The 15,881-nt window shown below is 40.2% G+C and overlaps 1 protein-coding gene and 1 pseudogene across 6 annotated transcripts in view; one reads left to right on the top strand and one right to left on the bottom strand.

Moving 5' to 3' along the window:
- Armcx1 (armadillo repeat containing X-linked 1) overlaps window positions 1-14,779 on the top strand; it is a 34,496-nt gene extending 19,717 nt beyond the window's left edge. The window contains exons 1-4 of one of the 6 annotated variants that reach the window (XM_071606882.1): window positions 7,364-9,516; window positions 10,449-10,496; window positions 11,272-11,370; window positions 11,645-14,779. In XM_071606882.1, coding sequence (XP_071462983.1) covers window positions 11,778-13,193 — 1,416 coding nt within the window. In that variant the 5' untranslated portion in view covers window positions 7,364-9,516; window positions 10,449-10,496; window positions 11,272-11,370; window positions 11,645-11,777 and the 3' untranslated portion in view covers window positions 13,194-14,779. Of the gene's footprint in view, window positions 1-7,363; window positions 10,501-11,271; window positions 11,371-11,644 lie in introns of those variants that run through there. The other 5 variants (XM_027925343.2, XM_071606881.1, XM_071606879.1 and 2 more) reach the window with 5 other exon arrangements.
- A 284-nt stretch (window positions 14,780-15,063) lies between these two features.
- On the bottom strand, window positions 15,064-15,498 carry LOC114091317 (small nuclear ribonucleoprotein G pseudogene; annotated as a pseudogene).
- Window positions 15,499-15,881: the final 383 nt, after the last annotated feature.

The following is a 15,881-nucleotide window of genomic DNA, read 5'->3' as shown; positions in this document are numbered from 1 at the left end:
TTTTTTTCACTACAAATTCCAAATTCCCTTTGCCCTTCACATGTAACTCAGCAGCTGGTAATGATTTTTTACTAGGTTGGGCAATCTAAACTTTCAATCTTGAAGTGTCTGACCTTTATTAGTCCTGCTTGAATTGAATTGTTTGTAATTTTGCATTGGGCTGTAATTTTCCATTAATCCTATTGTTTAATCAGGATCTGTAACACCAGCTAGTAAGTACAGAAAGTCTCCTCATTGGCTGTTGATTTAGAGGCATGAGGAGTCCAAATTAGCTTGGTGATAATCTTAATTTTCTTTTTTTTTAAAGATAGATGAGAGAGAGAGAGAGAGAGAGAGAGAGAGAGAGAGAGAGAATTTTAATATTTATTTTAGTTTTCGGCGGACACAACATCTTTCTTTGTATGTGGTACTGAGGATCGAACCCAGGCCGCACGCATGCCAGGCGAGCGCACTACCGCTTGAGCCACATCCCCAGCCCAATAATCTTAATTTTCAGTTCAATGCAGTCATCATTAAGTTTACTTCTAGAAGCATTTCTCCCTTTTTTAAGTAGGACCTCTAGACCAGAGAAGCATAAGATCATGAACATAAGAAGCAAAAATTTTACTAGTAGATCATTAGGGATGATGGTGATACCACTCCCATTTCTATTTCTTGTTTACTGGACTTGTGAATCATGATAATGGGAAAAACAGCACCATATCCTGGATGTTGATTTAGAGCATATACAGCTTCCTGGAGACTATTATCCCCATATGGAATTGCTTATAAGGAAATGCCACAGAGTTGGGACTGTAGCTGAGTCTTTACAAGGCCATTCCACTATTCAATCAAGTCAGCTGCTTCAGAATGATAGGGAGCATGGTGTAAGACCAGTGAATTTCATGAACATGGGCCTATTGCATTTCACTTGCTGTGAAGTGAGTTCTTTGATGAGAAGAATTGGCAACATCCAGTTCATAATGGGCAGTTCAGGATTACTGGTAACTTGATGGTCCTTGGTTAGGTGTCCAGTTTTTACTAAGGCTCACTAGCAAGCCAAAAACTTTCTTTAAAGGAAACTAGTTATCTTCTAAAGATTGCATGGCTTTGCTCCAATATCCTGTCTACTGTGATTCACCTATAGAGACCTGTCAATAGCTCTAAAAGGTATCTTTACCTCCCACTGCTACTGACATTTCAAGCACTATGAAATCTTTTGGATCACACAGCCCAAGTAGCAGAGCAGTTTGCAAGACAGTCTGGACCTATTGCAGATCCTTCTCTTGTTCTGGGGCCCCCCCTTAAAACTAGCAACTTTTTGGTTGCTTGATAAACGTAACAGATTAACACATCTGAATGAGAAATATGTTGCTTTTAAAAACCTCTGAACACTGTATCTCTCTTCTTGTGGTACAAGGATGCAGGTGCGATAACTTATCTTTCATCTTGGAAGAGATATTTCAAATACTCCACACCACTGGGCTACTAGAAATTGTGCTGAGATGGAAAGCCCTTGAGTTTTTGGTGTCCCTGCCTACATGCAAATACCTGGCTCATTAAGTCTAGAGTAGTTGCTATTTCTTCCTCACTTTGTTCAATCAGCATACTGTCATCAATGTAGTGGAGAAGCATGGTAACTTGTGGAAGGGAAATGATATCAAGATCACTGTGAACTAATTTATGACATACAGGTGGAGAGTGATAGACACTTGACGTAGGATAATTAAGGTGTTTTACTGATCTTCTTTTGTTGGGGGGTACTGGGGATTGAATTCAGGGGCACCATCCACTGAGCCACATCCTTATCCCTATTTTGTATTTTATTTAGAGACAGGATCTCACTAAACTGCTTCTGGTGGTCTTTTTAGCCCGCGGCCAGCACAGGCTTCATAAATGAAGTTTCAGCTACGTGAGAAATCCAAAAAGGGAGTTTGAATTAAAGAGACAGACTCTACTTACCTTTAAACCAGCTCTAAGACTATTACCTCCAGTCTCAAGCTACCTATTAGAGTAGCGAGTTTTACTGAAGAGGCCAGCGAGCGAGAGAGAGAACATGCCAGGGTGTGGACATTTATTGGGGAACAAAAAATTCTGGGGAAAATCCCATCCAATGAAGATTAAGGGGGACAGTGTCCCAAGGTCAGGTGCGACGATTGGGTCTTCAAGGGTTGTGGCCAGACACGCCTCCACATGGACAAGCCCTCTGACCTGAGAAGGGTGGGGAAAGCTCTGGACACAAAGATGTGTCTAAGTGCCTCTCGCCAGCCAGGGAGGTAACTCAAATCACGTGCGAGGATGGCCTCCCACAGGTCTTCACAAGTACTTATTGAGAAAAACATCATTTGTTGGATCAAGAGCTGCATACCAGTTTTTAGGGAAGTGTTATTATGTTCAAGCCATGAGAATGCATCTGAAGCAGAAGCTGCAATTGAAATTACCACTCGGTTAAGTTTATAAAAATCCAGTGTCATGTTCCAAGATCTGTTTTATGCACAGGCCAAACAGGCAACTTGATTGAGGATGTGGTGGGATCACCCCTTCATCAAGTCATTAATGGTGGCACTAATCTTTGAAACCCTTACAATATTGTAATATTGACTTTGGTTTCCTATTTTCTTAAGTAGAGGCAGTTTAGTTGCACTTGACCTTTCCTACCATAACAGCCCTTACTCCACAAATAAGTGAACCAATATGGGGATCCTGCTTGCTGCTAGGTATGTCTATTCCAATGATGCATTCTTATGAATTATAGGGAAATAACCATTGAATGGGTTTGGGGGGCTATGTGACCTATTGTGAAATGACCTAAATTAAAATTCCATTGATCTCCTTATTTCTGTAAGCTCCTACTCTGACTGGTGGAGGACAGTGATGTTTTAGGTTTCCTGGAATTAATATCAGTACAGAGCCAGTAGTTCCTGCAAGGTCTGTTTATTTCCTTTTCTCCAATGTATATTTATCTTGGTCACAGTTCATAGAGCCCCTTGGGGAAGGCTGGGAGGACTACCAGTAAAAAATTTTGGCAATGTCACAAAGTCCTTCCTCAAAGGGACCTGGCTTCCTCTTCATGTGAAGGATTCTTGGTTGTAAAGTGGCTCAAGCATGGGGGGCCAGGACTGTGTAGATTTATGACTTAAGTTAGACTTCTGTCCACTTAACCTAAAACTCATCAGTTTACACAAATTAAGTAAAAATTTAGTAACCTGTAAACTTCTTTACTTCTAGGGATACAATGATCAACTAGGCATTGCCATAAGTTTGCAAATGAGACTCTTCTGTTTACTTCTTTGACTCTTCTGTTTACTGTGCTAATCCGTCCTGTTTTCCCTTTGTTGATTGAGTGCTGTCATTTGGCCCTGGCCACTTCAGAATCCAATTATCCCTATTTTATTTAAAGATCCCAGTTCAGTGGCATCAGTTCTCATTGTAATCCCTACCCTTCAGAGAAGACTGATTCCAGAGCACTTCAATGATTCTGGATCTGTCCTTATAAATTTATTTCTCACGACTGTGAAAAATATGCCCTCTAGATCCTTTAAGCATGGGAAAGCCAGTCTAATATGATAAATCCACTCAAATATTCCAATTTCTCCAAGCCTTATGATATTTTCTGATATTGTAAACAATGGAAGTTCTGGCATTTCAACTTAATTTAGTGTGGGCTACCTTTTAATCCATATTTCATCCAACCAATCAAACCATCTAATCTTCAAGTTGAAAAATTAAATCCAGAATCTATGGTGGGGACAGGCAGTTGTCTCAGATTAAAGGCGTTATTCCACTCATGAATACATTCCCACCTATTCACCTCAGCCAGAGGTAAAACTGTACATAGACTCCTGAAGTCATCCATTATATTTGAGGATGTAGACTTAAAGAGGGAGATTGGATTTTTTAACTGTTGTAGAAGTTGAATAGAACAAGTGGTTCAGGGGAGGGGGAGAGGAAAGAAAGGGAAGGTATTGAATAATGAGACTGAATCAAATTATATTCTGTGCAAATACAAACATGACACAGTGAATCCCAATATTATGAATAACTATGATGCACCAATAAAAAATATCTGTTGTAGAAGACTACATTAACCACCAGTACTAACCAACATAAAGTCTCAATTATAAATATAAACAAAAAACAAAGAACCCCAGACATAGAGTAAACCTAATAGCATAAAAGATAGATCCTAAAATAAAAGGTAAAGCAAGTCATCCTATATTATTCAAAGTTTACAGAAAATATAAGAGAACTTTAAGAAACTTCTAATTTGTGTTCCCAGAAGAACTTGAATGGACACTACATACATAGAACAAGAACAGACTGTTCTGAAAAAGACAAAATGGACAGCCAAATGAGTTCTTGTCAACTAAAAATATGATTGGTAAAATTAAAAATAAAATTTCACTAGAAGGGCTAAAGAACCTAATGTATATGGCTGGAGATAGAATTGATTATTGTGAGAATCACAGAATTCATTCTAGTTTAAAAGAGAAATAAATTAGAAAATTTTATGTGAAACAGAGCTTAAATACAGACAATTCAATAGCTACTCAAGGATTGTGAAAAAATAAATAATTAATAATAGAAAAATTCTCCTCATGGTCTTGATCCTCTAGATCTACATGACCCACCAAATGCTGAATAAGAAAAAAATTGAAGGTGTGCATAGAAAGAATAGACACATCATATTGAAACTTCTTAGTTATACAAAAAGCTTAAAACTGGGGGCTGGGATTGTGGTTCAGTGGCAGAGTGCTTGCCTAGCATGTGTTAGGCACTGGATTCAATTCTCAGCACCACATATAAGTAAAATAAAGGTCCATTGGCAACTAAAAAAATATTTTAAAGGGAGCGTAAAACCATACAAGCTTCCAGAGAGAGGAAAAAATTAACTTTTAAAGAGAAGAAATGAGAAGACCACTGGTTTTCTTGTCTGAAAAAACTTTATGCTAGAATAAAGAACAGAATAATGGAGGAATGTCTCTAAAGTTCTGAAGAAAAAAGAACATGAACCTAGAATTCTGTACACAACCAATCACATATAGTAGAAATAATTTGTGAATTTTAATGTAATTTGTAAGAAAGAATTCCTAAAATGATACTGACATACTCTAAAATAAAGTAACAACTGAAATTTAAGATGGCATAAACACATTTGGAAGCAGAGTTAGGATAAGATTAAAGGAATATTAAAAGTTATATCTTATTTGAGATTGAGAATAGTTATAGATATGGATTAAATTGTAGCACTGGTAGAAGATATGTTTATACATGTTTGATAATATTTTTATTAAATTATGTAGAACTTACAAGATACTAAAGGAAAAAAAAAACATGCCATGAAAAAACAAAAAGATGCAATAAGAAATCATGACTAATAGAAAACAAAATGATGGCAGGAATAAGACCAAAATGAAGCAATCACAATTAATGTGGATGATTAAATTCCTCTATTAATAAACAAAAACTTTCCAGATGGGCTTAAAAGAACCAAGTGGTCAAGAGTGGTGATGCATACTTATAATTCCAGTGACTCAGGGGGCTGAGGAAGGAGGATCACAAATTTGAGGCCAGCCTCAGCAGTTTAGCAAGACCCTAAGCAACTTAGAAAAACCCTGTCTCAGGAGGATCATGAGTTCAAAGCCACCCTCAGCAATGGCGAGGCACTAAGCAACTGAGTGAAACCCTACCTCTAAATAAAATACAAAATAGAGCTGGGGATGTAGCTCAGTGGTTGAGTTCCCCTGAGTTCAATTCCTGGTATCCACCCATCAAAAAATAAAAACTAAAACTAAAAACCCTGTCTCAAAATAAAACAAAAGTAAGGGGGCTGTGGATGTCACTCAGTAGTAAAGCACCTCTGAATTCAATCCCCAGTACAAAAAAGAAGAACCAAGAAATATGATCTTTATAAGGCATGCATTAAAACCAGACACAGAAATGCTGAAAATAAAAAGATGAAAAAATAAGCCAGGCACATTCAAATCTTAAAAATCAGGAGTGCTAAGATAGATATAAAATACATTTAAAGTGTACCAAAAGGTACAAATAAAGCTATTTTATATTTATAAATAATATGCTCTAATGAGAATGTAATAGGAAATTTCATTCCTCAAACAGCATGCTACTGAAATATGCAAATAAAAATTATTGACAATATAGCAGAAACCCTATTATCCATTGAAATTTGGACTAGCAGTTTAGCTAATTACTTGTAAGCAATTAGCAAGTTAGCTCATTGAAAAATAGAGACATGGGAAAAAATAGTAAAGTACATGTTAGACATTTTATTTTAATTTAGAATATATAAATTTACAATCATCTGGCTGCTTTGATGCAGGGCCAACTATTGTCCTTTGAGTAGAAGTCTTCTGATTAAGAGTTTCCTGTCATTTTTCCTCTATAAACCATGGCCATGATGTATCATCTGTAATTTTCAGTTTTGTTAACTATAGAACAACATTGTTTAGCAGATCTCTAAAACTTATTCATCTTATATAATTGAAACTTTATGCCCACTGAACAGCAACTCCTCATCTCCCCTCCACCCAGCTCCTGGCAACCACACTGTTCTACTGTTTTATGAGTTTGACTATTTTAGATACTTCATATAAGTGGAATCACACAGTATTTATTCTTTTGTGACTGGTATATTTCACTTAGCTTAACTTTCAAGTTCATCCATATTATCACATGTGGCAGGATTTCCTTATTTTTTAAGGCTCTATAACATTCTATTGTATATATTCCAAGTTTTCTTTCTTCATTCATTTGTTGATGGACATTCAGCTTGTTTGCAAAACTGGGTTATTGTGAATAATGCTGCAATGAACATGAGAGTACAGGCATCTCTTTGAAACCTTGATTTCAATACTTTCAGATATTAACTTTGAAGTTTAATTTTTGGATGTATCCCTATATGATTTTCATAATGTCTGCTCCATTTTACATTCCCACCAACAATGTATTATACAAGAGTTCCAATTTTTTCACATCCTCACCAACACTTGCTATATTTTGTCTTTTTGATAATAGGCATTCTTATTGGAGTGAGGTGATACGTCATGGTTTTGATTTGTATTTCCTGATGATTAGCTGTGTTGAGGACTTCTCATATATCTGTTGGTCATTTTTACATGTTCTTTGGGAAAATGCCTATTCAAATACTTTGTCCATTTACATTGGATTATTTGTTTGCTGCTGAGTTGTTTGAGTTCCTTATATATCCTGAATATTACTCCCTTGTAGAAAGACTCCATTTTAAAGATATCGGTTCTTGGTGCTGGGGTTGTGGCTCAGAGGTAGAGTGCTTGCCTAGCACGTGTGAAGCCCTGGGTTTGATCCTCATATAAATAAATAAAATATTATATTATGTCCAACTAAAACTAAAAAATAAATATTAAAAAAAGATATAGGTTCTTTTAAAAATTTTTTTTAGTTGTCGATGGACCTTTACTTTATTTATTTATACGTGTTGCTGAGAATTGAACCCAGTGCTTCACACATGTTACGCAAGTGCTCTACCACTGAGCTACAACCCCAGCCCAAGATATCGGTTCTTAAAGTACAGATTTATTTTACTAAATGTTTACAGTTTTATTCTATATATTGATTGTTGAACCTTGTAACTTGACACATCTTCACACATATGTTCTTTATATTTGCATGATGTAAGGCAGAAATTGTTAAAAGTGGATGTTAGTCTAATGGGCATTGCAGGGCCCTTTTACCTTTTCCCGTACACATTTTCTTACTGCACGTGTTTAAAAGAAATAAGTGTATATCATGAGGGGGGATAGATAGATAGATATTGATTTTCTATTGAGGAGATATATCCTTTTTTTCTAAGAGAGTAGTTTTAAGTCTTTTAAAGTCATATATGTCTTAGCCATATATGTCTGTAAGAATCTGATGAAAGCTATGATTCCTCTCTCTACTGAAATGAACATGTTGTGTATACACACAACTTTAATACAATTTCTGATGGTTCACAGAATTGATGAGGTAAGAATACCTACTCTAGGAAGTGTGGCCAGTGTGAATTATTCCTTGGACCTGTGTACATATTCGACTGAAGATGTACCAAGGTGGGTATAAAGTGGCAGGCAGTGAAACTGCAGCAAGGTTAGGTTCCTTCAAGGGTGACCTGAAGTTAAGGAGGCCAGAGAGGAGAAGCTCAATAGGTTGTACTTCTTAGATCAGGTGGTGACAGCAGTGTTAGAAGCACTGTAAATAAGGGAGGAAAGGTGGTAGGGAACAGATTTCTCTTTATGCATTGTTCAGTTACCTCTGTGGGACTTTGGGGGAGGAAATGAAGGAACCTCAGGTAGTCAGCTGCATAGCGTGACATTTATCATCTAATCATATATCCACACTTATTTTTGGATTGAATAAAAAACAGGTGCCTGAATACACCAAAATGAGAGGCTCTGGAATCTGGGAGGGTTGAAAGGGTAGCTAGTCCCCCACTTCTTGACAGGGCAGGGAGGATGGGACCATCTCTGCCTCCCTCACTCTCAGCTGTCTCAGCCTTAGTAGATTGTAATGTGATCCAGGAGCAGGTGTTCCGTACAGCCATCAAATCACAAGAAGTTCACACAGCAGTCAGCCAAGACTTTGGGAACTTAAATGTATGTTTTTTTCTTAAATCAAATGAGGCAATATTTTCTTGCTTTTAGTTTACCAAATTGAAAGTTGAGTGAAAAGGAGAAAAAGTAAATGAGCTGTCTGCATAAAATGACCAAGATTAGACTACTGATCTTCACTTCATGGACTAATTTATGGATCATGTAAACATTTTCAGTTTTCAATTTTAAAACAAGTTAGTATGTCTGAAAGCTACTATTCAGCTGTAACTAGTACAAACATTTTTCTTGAGTTACAAACAAATGCAATGAAATTAATAAGGCCTGTTTTTTCCTCTCAAATTTTACACTCAAATGAAAATGGGCACTTTTTATTTTCTCAATGGAAAAGTAATGCACTAATGATAAATTGAACAGAAAAATTTAAGAAAGTAAGACCCTCCCATTACTTGTCATCCTTTTCTGAGATCCTGCCCACACCCTGATTTGGCATAGGGGTGCAGTAAAAATATTGGACCTTCATAGCTGAAGGGGTGGGAAGTGAAGGGAAAAGCAGTTGGATTAGAAATAAAGAAGATACAAAATTATTCCTCAAAGAGGAATAAAAGGCCGGTGGACATGCAAGCAGATGCAGTCTCTCCGTGTTAACCAAAGAAAGGCAAATTGCAACCATGAGGAGAAGCTAATTATGGTCTCTGGAATTGGTAAAGAGGAAAATGAGTGGCAGGACCTGATGTGGCAGGGAAGGTAGGGGGAGGGCCGACTTCTGCCGCACTGCTGGTGGGAGTGGTAATTGGGGTCCTGATCTCATGGGTGACGTGGCCCTCACGTGAGCTGGAGCCGACGTGTGCAAACGTCCTTCTAATACTGGTCTTCCTTTGGTCTGTTTGTGATCTCCCTGTTATTGCCTAGAGAACCAGCTGGCTGCGGCGGAGGGAAGGAGGAGGAGGAGGTAACTGCCTGAATCCCAGCAGGTCTGTGCGTGAATGGGCGCTTCCTGGGAATCCCTGCCTTTTAGGTAGTGTGGGGTGGAGATCGAAAAGACTTGGCGTGCTTTCTCCACATGCTTGTACGATCCCTGGCCCTTCCTAGAATAAAAATGGTGGAATTTGGAGTGTCAGATTTCGGGGAAGACCCCAGAATAGGAGCGGGAATCTTTGGCATCCCAGGGCTTTGAATCGGGAAGGGTAGGATTGTTGTCTTGTGCTCTGGTCCATCTACCAAGCCAGAATTTTGGGGCCGTGTGACTAGATGACTGTCATATTCATATTCATAGTCATTCCCTCCCCCCCCTCCCTGTAAGGCACTGTAAAATTTGGAGCAAAGACTAATCCACCACGAATTCCTGCAGGTCAGTGTAAAGCTAGGGTTGCTTTACAGCCCCTGGAAGGGTGGGGAAGACTGAGGATCTTTCCACAATTTAAGGCTATTATTAACACTCCTGCAATTTCCCAGCCGTCACCCCCACCCCCCACCTCAACAAGGAAAAATGGTTATCAATGGGAGTGAGGTTTGTTGGGGAGGGCAACAGAAGAGATCCTTTGGTCTCCTTTCACTCTTAGAGTTTTCTGTACTCCTGCATCCCATCTCCCTCCCCCCCTTTCCAGTGGTTCCAAAGGGGTGTGGTTTTTGCTGGGAAAATGGCCGACCGTTGGGGCTGCGGGTGCTGGGGGTGGGGGGGAGATGCTGGGTGGAGCTGGAGGGCTGGTGTCGGCGGAGACCAGAGTAGTGGGGATGGGTGAGATGCAAAAAGGTGAAATCCGCCTGACATTCAGAACCCCGAATCTGGAAAGGCTGGTATTGGGATTCTCATACGTGTTCTTGTATCCACTGAGTCAACTGTCTTTGCTGTGTCTCCCGTGGCTGTGAATCCTGCGCCTGAAGGCCTGTCCAACCCTAGCAGCAGGAAGGAGAGAATTTGTGCAGATCCAAGTAGGTCAGAGTGAAGGTGATGGTATTGGGGACCTATGGGGTGGAGGATGATGGTGATTCTAAACTCTAGGGGGCTGCTGGAACTCCTTCTTATTCCCCTCTTTTCCTTCTCTCTACATGGGGAGCTTGCAAAAGAAAGTGCTCTGCACCTCCTTGCCCATCTCCAGATGGGCAAGGAGGTGGTTGGGAGGGGGGCCTGTGTCAAGAGAGGCCTGGCATGGAATTGGGATGGGGAGGAATTTACTCCGATTCACTGTTTGGGGTACAGTGTTGATCTGTCTACCAAGCCCTCAGTCTTAAAGCTTGTCAGTCCTTAAGTTTGGTGGAGGCAGAAACCGAGATGAAGAAGAAAGGACATTGCTCCCTAGCAGGGGAAATTGGTATAATTGGGCGGGGAGTGGGGAGGATGTTCTGGTACCTTTGAGATGGTGGGGGTTGGGGAAGCAAGGGAAGAGTGCTAGGTCTTCACGCATTTCAGGTCCATCTAGCGTCTAGTTGCTACTCTCCTACATCATCCTTATCAGTATAAATGGGTGTGGCATCACCTTCTGAGGAAGTGATTGAAAGGAGGGAGAATCATCTAAGGAGGAGGGATAGGAAGATAATTTCAAGGCTCCAACTCTGTGAGGAAAGGAGGGTAACAAAAGCTGAAAAACATTGTGGAACCAGAGACAAGGGCCAGTGATTCAGAACAGGGACATTATGTACTGTCCTAGGTGAGTTCCATCTGTCCCCTGAACTCTCAGCACCTCCCTCCCTATTCCCCTATCTGCAGATCTACAGGACTGAGTGCATTTGGAGGCTACAAAGAGAAAAAAGCAATTGCATCAACCCATGTTTGTGCATTGAGGACACCACTTCCCCAAGACATATGGTAGGCAGAGGTTATAGGGAACTCATCAAAGACTTTGAATTTAACACTCCTGGATGGAGTGGTGGAACATGAGGTGGGAAAGTCTGGATATGGAGAAATTTTTCAAAATGAGCTTCCCAGTAGAGGAAAGCAATCAGTGATCTAGATACTAGTCCCTAAGTCCTGGCCAATAATCTCATAGGTTTATATGTTTGCAGATAGGTGGTTCAGTCTGTCTGCATGCAGAGGCACAAAAGGAGGAGTTCATGACCTGAAACCTTTTCTTTATTCCTAGGTCCCCCTGTATCAGCAGTTGCAACATAGACTGCCCTCAGCAGCTGAAGACTTCACCTTCTATTTGGAAGAATTTTTCTGGGCCAGAGCAAGCCTGCTCTGTGCTGGGTTAAGGGATTCACCTCAGCTGTACCATGGGCAGAACTAGGGAAGCTGGCTGTGTAGCAGCTGGCATGGTCATCGGGGCTGGTGCCTGCTACTGTGTATACAGACTGACCTGGGGAAAAGATGAGAATGAGAAAATCTGGGATGATGATGATGATGATGAAGAAGAAGAAGAAGAAGAAGAAGAAGAAGAAGAAGAAGAAGAAGAAGAAGAAGAATCTAGTGACATATCAGAAATTGGGGTGGAGCCTGATAAAGGATCTAAGACTAATATTGGAGTGAGGGCTGGAACCCAATCTCCGGGTGACATAGAGGCCAGGCCTGAGGTAAACTTGGGTCCTGAAAGTGATCCAGGTGTAAAGAAGGAGGCTCACTTGGGATCCCAGAGTGGAGGTGGCCTAGAGGCTAAGGCCAAGGCCCTTTTTAATATCCTGAAGGAACAGGCAAGTGCAAAGGCAGGCAAAGGGGTTAGAGTTGGCAACATCTCTGGAAATAGGACCCTTGCACCGAGTTTGCCCTGCCCAGGAGGCAGGGGTGGAGGCTGCCACCCCACCAAGGCTAGGGCTGGGAGCAGGTCAAGTGGAAAATCCAAGGGAAAGTCACGAAGCAAGAGCACCAGGGTTCCAGCTACAACATGGCCTGTCCGCAGGGGCAAGTTCAACTTTCCCTATAAAATTGATGATATTCTGAGTGCTCCCGACCTTCAAAAGGTCCTTAATATCCTGGAGAGAACAAATGATCCTTTTATTCAAGAAGTAGCCTTGGTCACTCTGGGTAATAATGCGGCATATTCATTTAACCAAAATGCCATACGTGAATTAGGTGGTGTCCCTATTATTGCAAAACTGATAAAAACAAAAGATCCCATTATTAGGGAAAAGACTTACAATGCCCTTAATAACTTGAGTGTGAATGCAGAAAATCAGGGCAAGATTAAGACATACATCAGTCAAGTATGTGATGACACCATGGTCTGTCGCCTGGACTCAGCTGTGCAAATGGCTGGACTAAGACTGTTAACCAACATGACTGTGACTAATCATTACCAACATTTGCTCTCCTATTCTTTTCCAGACTTTTTTGCATTGTTATTCCTGGGAAATCATTTCACCAAGATACAGATTATGAAACTAATTATAAACTTCACTGAAAATCCAGCCATGACAAGAGAGCTGGTCAGTTGTAAAGTACCATCAGAATTGATATCCCTCTTTAATAAAGAATGGGATAGAGAGATTCTTCTTAATATCCTTACCCTTTTTGAGAATATAAATGACAACATAAAAAGCGAGGGGCTTGCATCATCCAGAAAAGAATTCAGCAGAAGTTCACTCTTTTTCTTGTTCAAAGAATCTGGAGTATGTGTTAAGAAAATCAGAGCATTAGCAAATCACAGTGATCTGGTGGTGAAAGTAAAAGTTCTAAAAGTATTAACCAAACTCTAATTTGGAGTCTGCCCCCAAAATTACTGTGGCAATTTTTAAGTTTGCACTTGGGAACAATGTGTTTTGTAAATTCTTTGTTTTCACTGATATTACAAAAATGCTTTCAGCTGCTATTTTGGAATAATGAATACAGCAGATTATCAACAGTGATTGATGCTGGATTTAGACTGGACCATTCTGAGGATGCTAGATGAGTATTAGAGCTTGTACAAAGAAAGCACTTATTGATTTGATCTTGATACCTACATTATTTTTTACTCTGTAACTCTGTATACAGTGAGTATACATCATGATTAGTTACACTTTTGTATTGGTTTACATTTGTTAATCTACAACTTGTGTTTTATCAATAAAGTTGTGTGTTTTAAGCAGCAGAAAAAAGACATTGTCATTTTCCTTGAGTTTATGATCTGTTTGAAGAGACAAGGTATATGGAAACAAAAATATATTAACAAAACCAGACCATCCAGCCACAACCAGATGCATCCCCATCAGTGCTTAGAGGCAGCAGAAACTGCTGAATCCACCAGTGCTCAGAGAAGGTTTTACAGAGGAGAGGGACACTAGGACACTCGAAGTAAGCTGGGCTTGAAGGATAAGATAGAAAAGCCAGAAGGGCATTCAAGGAGGGAAGAGGGTGGAAGAAAGGCAAGGAGCAGGCTGACCTTCCTGGAGTACAATATGTGGGGAGGCAAGTGAGGGGAGGGTCTGAGAGTTGGGGTGAGTCCTGTCCACGGAACACCCCTGATTGCTACACTGGGGTGTCCAAATAGTAGCCCATTTGACCTCCAAATACTAGCCTATCTAACCCTGGGAGACAACAAAGCCTTTCATGTCCAGAGGAATGACAGGATGCCAGGAAAACCACATGGTGATTTGTGTGCAGGTTGGGTGCCAATTGGGGTGGGGCCAGAATGGTGACTGGAGATTGGAAAACCAGTTAGGAAGTTACCACCATAGTCCAAGCATGAGAGGGTAAAGGCAAGACATTTCAGTGGTGTCTCTGGGGATGGTAAGGACAGGATGGAAGCAAGAGACCCTCTGAGCCACTAGGTGCTGGGTAACAGAGATTTCTGAGGCCAATTTTCTTTTATGGTTCTTTGGGCATTTGTTGGGAACATGTTCTTTTTCTTGGCCAACTGTAGTGTATATGTAAGTGGATAAAAGAGTTGCTGCCTTGAAATAATAATAAAATGCAGTCAAAGAAAGAATGCTTTTTAGTGCTTGCATCAGATTTCTTTTATTAGTTGGTTGGGGTGGGGACTTTAAGGAACTATAGAGAGTGTTGTTGGGATCCACAGAGGAAAAGACCCACTTCTCTCCCACCCCATGGTGTAGGTTGAGGAGAACTCTCAAACTGCTGCTGGGAGCACACAAGGTGCTAGGTCCATAGAGATATGTGTTCAAGATGTGCCTGCCCTTCAACTGAATAATTCCGCTTGTGAAATGTTATCCTTAGGATCCCATCCATCAATTGGCTTGGATGAAGCTGTGCATTGTTCAAACTGTTTTGAAGAGTGAAAAAGTGAATTGACCCAAGTGTCTCAACATAGACATTTGGCTAAACAAACTAAGGTGTACCTACACACTGAAATATTCTGTAGCTGTTGAAAATGTTAATAGGCGTCTGCATTTAATTACATAAAAATTTAAGCATGTAATATTAAGAGGAAAAACTGTTTACACTACTGTTTCCACAGTACATCCCATTTTTTATTTTATTTTTTTCTTTTTTAAAAAATTTTATTTGCTATTGAAGTTTATTTAACAAAAAGTTTAATATGAAAATGTACATGAACCAATTTTCAAGTCATAGTTAAACAGGGCTTCTGGAGGGAGGACACGGATTTCTCTGCTGAACAGCCATTATTTATACTCGTTCTAAGGCTTCTAACATGATGATACTGTTTCCTCGTATTACCACCATTCCAATATTGTTCTGTTGTCCACTAGTTGCCATCTCCACACATTCATCTATTACAAGATTCATGAAGGGATCAAATCCCTGCAATATTCCTTGGACATGTCTGCCACCATTTAATTTCTTTCTTTCTTTTTTTTTTTGAAAACCTAGCTGTTCTATCTGTTGTTATTGGATCATTACTTGGAGAAAATTCATTAGTACAAGACCTACATAGTACTATTTTATTCTATCATCAGAGATGTAGAAATGGCTTTGCCATCCCCACCCTTTTAGGCAGCAGCATTCATTTAGCAGGACAGAAAACATCAGCATCTAGCTTAGCCTGACCATCTCACCGCCCCTCTTCTCTCCTTCTAAGGCACTCTGATGCCTGCGGTTCATTGTCTCCCATACTGGCCCCATCAGAGGAACCACTTCTAGGGGTTCTGATTTAGTAGAGCTGGAGCAGAGCCTACCAATCTGTTTTAGCTTTGTCCCTCCGGTGGTCCTTATGTGCAGCCAAGTTTGGAAAACCTGTTTTCTTTGGCTAGCTCAGTGCTTTCTGCAGGTCAAGCTGAGAAAGCAGGCTCTGTTCTGGCCAGTGCTCTCTGAGGAGCCACTGTTCACATGGCTGGAATGATGACTGTGGAAAGGAGCCTGGCAGACAAGACCCCTATGAGTTCCTGCTGGCAAGAATGTCCTCCACTCAGGTGACAAGAGGCTTTTTTCCCCTTCTTTTCAGCATTGCACATAAGCATTTACTGTAAAGCAATGCAACATTTAAG

The sequence above is a fragment of the Marmota flaviventris genome, chromosome X, assembly GCF_047511675.1.
Source record: "Marmota flaviventris isolate mMarFla1 chromosome X, mMarFla1.hap1, whole genome shotgun sequence".
NCBI classification, from domain to species: Eukaryota; Metazoa; Chordata; class Mammalia; order Rodentia; family Sciuridae; genus Marmota; species Marmota flaviventris.
This window is presented reverse-complemented; position numbering and strand designations above follow the sequence as displayed.